Genomic DNA, 4,030 nt, shown 5'->3' with positions numbered 1-4,030 from the left:
AACAAATAAAAACGCAGAACTATTGATTGTTGAAAATTCGTACGTATAATAATAATAATAATAATAATAATAATAATAATAATAATAATAATAATAATAATAAAAAAAACGAAAAAAAAAAAAACGAAACACACAACTTTCTTTTTCCTTTTCCTGTGGAAATAACAAACACACACACAACATAATTCTCCTTACATGTCTGGGTCTCGAGCTGCCTCTTACAAAGAGAACAAGCATAACGAATGGCTTTCCTGGAATACTATACACGATGTGAGCATATAAACGTTGTTAACTGAACACTTTCGCAAACAAGTTAGTACATACACTCTTTAAGAGAAACACCAATACATATCTACACATAGACATGCCTATTTCTATCTATGCATGCGTAAACAAACACGGCGCCAGCCAAAATGAACACGCCTGCTCAATTGGTACTTACACGAAAAGCAATACTCATCCAGGAATTTTCAAACTCTTTTTTCTGAATAATTCTCTTTTATTATCTAAACGTCTAGTTGCCTAATAAACATTAATTTTGTATGGTATAGTTCATCATTTCTTTTGATATTGCCATACCTTCTAAAACGTTCTACTATGATGTTAGTTCTAATAGAGGCAACAATAACACAACAACAACAACGGATATTAAACAATACATTTTTTTTATTCAGTTTTAGTTTTCTTACCAAAATACGTTAACACATTTCTATGCAAAAAAAATATGCGAGAGGTAAGCATCGGATATAAACTGTAATAACAACAGCCTGCACATCAATCATTAAATATTATGCTTGAATATTAAATACTCAGGTTATGTGGAAAATTTAATTCTAATGCCTTTTATATAAGTTACATGTTATTGTTTTTGGTTTATGAATTCAAACGATTTTGTAATTTTACCGAACATCTTTCTTGCGTAAATATTAACTAATAATTTAACTATGTCTATGAAAGTTGTGATATAAAACTTTAATTTTTCTGTCACAGAAAAAGAAAAAAATGCTTTCGAATGAAAATGATGCTTAGACAGTATTCGAACATGATATGCCGAGTTTACATGAAAAACCTGTAATCACTACAAGACCTCGAAGTTTAGTATTTTCTTAACACAATTTATGAAATGACGCCATTATATACATGGTCGGTAATTTTAGGCAGTTTTTGTTTTCTTAGCATTGCTGAATATAGTAACACACTTCCTTATAATAAAATATACGAGGAAGAAACTGCCTATACAGGCTGTAACGACAACGGCCAAAACATCAAGCATTAAAAACTCATAAAGGGGAACATCTTGAAGTTCCGAGCGCAAATGATCGCCGCCATATTTGATGACCTCATTCACATAACGGGCCGCTCTTTGTGACGGCAGTTCGTTGTGTGATCGAAAAATCTCGCTAATCTTGGCGATGTTTGCTTTGTAAACTGGGTTTTCAATGACTTCTTTGATGTTTTTTACGAAATCATCAACCGTGAAATTTTTTATATCCATCGTAATCGCATATCCCTTTTCTTCCAAAGACCGACCATTGTATATCTGATCGGAAATACGTGGAAAACAAATTAGAGGAATAGCATTATAGAGGCTTTCATACTGACCACTGTTGCCACAGTGAGAGATAAACAGTTTCGTATTCGGCTGACCTAAAAGGTCATTCTGTGGCAGCCATTTTCTTATCAGGACATTTTGATGAGAAGTAGAAAAATTTGAATGTTTCCAAACGACGTCGTATTTAATCTTACTAAACGCGTCCGCCATTTTATTTAAGCTCATGTCCCAATTGACAACCGTCCCCGGTGATACAACAATGATTCCATTTTTGGAAGCTTTAACGAAATCCTTAATTTCTCCATGAAGAGGTTCTGCCGGTCGAACAGCTAATCCACCAATGTATTTCACATTCGGAAGCGCTGGTAACGGAACATGAAGAAAATGGTCAGAATCAATAATATATAGTTGAGCTTGCCGTATAAGATCATCGAAAGAAATATTCGGCCGTTCGGGTGCATAGTCTTTTACTTTTCTACCCGGCGAACCGGCAGCTGGGTTAATATAATCCTGTAGATGTGTCCAGACGTTCCGGAGTTTCATGGAAAATGTCGTTATCTTTGCTCGGTTTATGGAAAAATGTGGGGTGATTGAAATTGCCCAGGGTGTCCGATGGATATTGATCTGATTGAGTTGACCAACAAAAATGAACGGTATTTTTAGTCTGTAAGCAAAGATAGCAAATGGGTTACTGTCGAAAATAGCATCAATAACCGCCAACGAAGCATTGACCGATTTAAACTTCGATAAAAGATTTTGATTTTTAAGGTAACGTTCCCAGAGCTTATACATAGCATCGAAAGACTCTTTAAGTGAATACTTTTCTTGGTCTTCTAAAATTTGTATAATCTTTGCGTTAAATATTGTAAATTCTGGATAATCATCGATGGTGACGAAGTTGATTCCTTTTTTTGGAGGACCATACTTTCGTACATATTTCTCGGTCATCGCGATGAAGCTGGTGTGGCCATAAGGGATCAATTGCTCGGCGATTCTTACCATCGGATTTATGTGACCATAGTATGGTAACGATAAGAATAGAACATTATCCGAACTGACCAGCTGGAAAGATAGAATGCTGAAAATTACAGATTTCAAAATATTTTTCAATTTCATCATGGTGATTCCTTGAATAAGAATGTATCCGAGTTTGCACTGAAAAGAAAGTTAAAAAAAGAATTTTAAAATATATATTATATACAAATATAATAGACTTGCAGGCATACACTTATAATTTATTCATCTAGATCTATGATCATATTATCTGTGGATAATTACTTAAAAAAATATACACATGTCGATTCCCATTTGGCGTCATCACATAAGTGAAGGAAAAATTATTTCCAACTATCATTGCAGTCAAAATGCTCTTCGTATAATTCGTTCAAAAAGCAAAAAAAACAAAACAAAACAAAAACAGATGAAGCATGCATGGTCTCCCGTGAGTGCACAGTGAAAGAGGCATAAAAATGACTAAGTTCAGCATCCTAGTTAGCTACAAAAGTCCCCAGGGGACGTCAAATCCTGGTGAAAATGAACAAACGGTGCAGTTTTACATGTGTAAATTTGAAAATGAACAAACGGTGCAGTTTTACATGTGTAAATTTGAAAATGAACAAACGGTGCAGTTTTACATGTGTAAATTTGAAAATGAACAAACGGTGCAGTTTTACATGTGTAAATTTGAAAATGAACAAACGGTGCAGTTTTACATGTGTAAATTTGAAAATGAACAAACGGTGCAGTTTTAGGCATTAACATGTGTAAATTTGAGTTCTAAACCATGCAAAGAAAAAAGAAAAGTAAAATGGCTAAATCTATCATTTGCCCCTCCCCGTTTAGCCCCCAAAGTCCCAAAAGCCTTAACATATTTAAATTTGAGTTCACACCATGCAAAACTGCCAAATAAACATACAGATAAAATTTTGGACAAATATGGTAAAATAGTCCCAAAAATGGAGTGTTTTTATTAGTCCTAAAAGAGCCCCTGTGGCACACCCAAGAGTTTTCGCGGAGTATAGACAAACAAAATTATCTACAAATCAGTTAGTTACCACTTTTCAGAAAGTTTTATAAAATCCAAGGCATCATTTTTTTTTTAATAAACACAGTGTGTGTGTGTGTGTGTGTGTGTGTGTGTGTGTGTGCCGTCATTGCAAAATTATAATTTTGAAAATTTTCAACGACAGCAGGCATTATGCTGGCTCGTCATGAAATATGAGCCAAAGTAAATGTGAAGGACGCTTTTACTTTTCATACTAGTTTCGTTTCAAGTGAACTTTTTAGCCACATCTATCTGGACGCAACTAACATATCTTCAAGAGCATGGTCCCTCGTTCTGCCCATTATGTTTATTTTCCTTAGGCTTTGCATAACGACTGAATTGTAAAACCTCTGTAACCAACCAAGATCAGATATTTAGATATTAGCAGGGAGACCCGACGTTGCCTGGAACTGAGTGATGATCAATGAATGTTT

At 34.5% G+C, this 4,030-nt stretch overlaps 1 protein-coding gene across 1 annotated transcript; it reads right to left on the bottom strand.

Moving 5' to 3' along the window:
- Window positions 1-1,153: 1,153 nt before the first annotated feature.
- Window positions 1,154-2,671, bottom strand: LOC145256161 (UDP-glucuronosyltransferase 2B20-like). The gene has a single exon (XM_080114749.1). It carries the CDS (start codon window positions 2,669-2,671, stop codon window positions 1,154-1,156), a length of 1,518 nt encoding a protein of 505 aa, XP_079970875.1.
- Between the last annotated feature and the right edge of the window lie 1,359 nt (window positions 2,672-4,030).

This window comes from Euprymna scolopes, chromosome 32 (genome assembly GCF_053919585.1).
Source record: "Euprymna scolopes isolate OS-2025 chromosome 32, ASM5391958v1, whole genome shotgun sequence".
Lineage (NCBI taxonomy): Eukaryota > Metazoa > Mollusca > Cephalopoda > Sepiida > Sepiolidae > Euprymna > Euprymna scolopes.
The sequence above is the reverse complement of the archived record's forward strand: the minus strand, read 5'-3'. Positions and strand labels throughout refer to the sequence as shown.

Excerpts from the sequence above, each read along its gene's own strand:
- LOC145256161 (XM_080114749.1), bottom strand. The coding sequence starts at position 2,671 with ATGATGAAATTGAAAAATATTTTGAAATCTGTAATTTTCAGCATTCTA.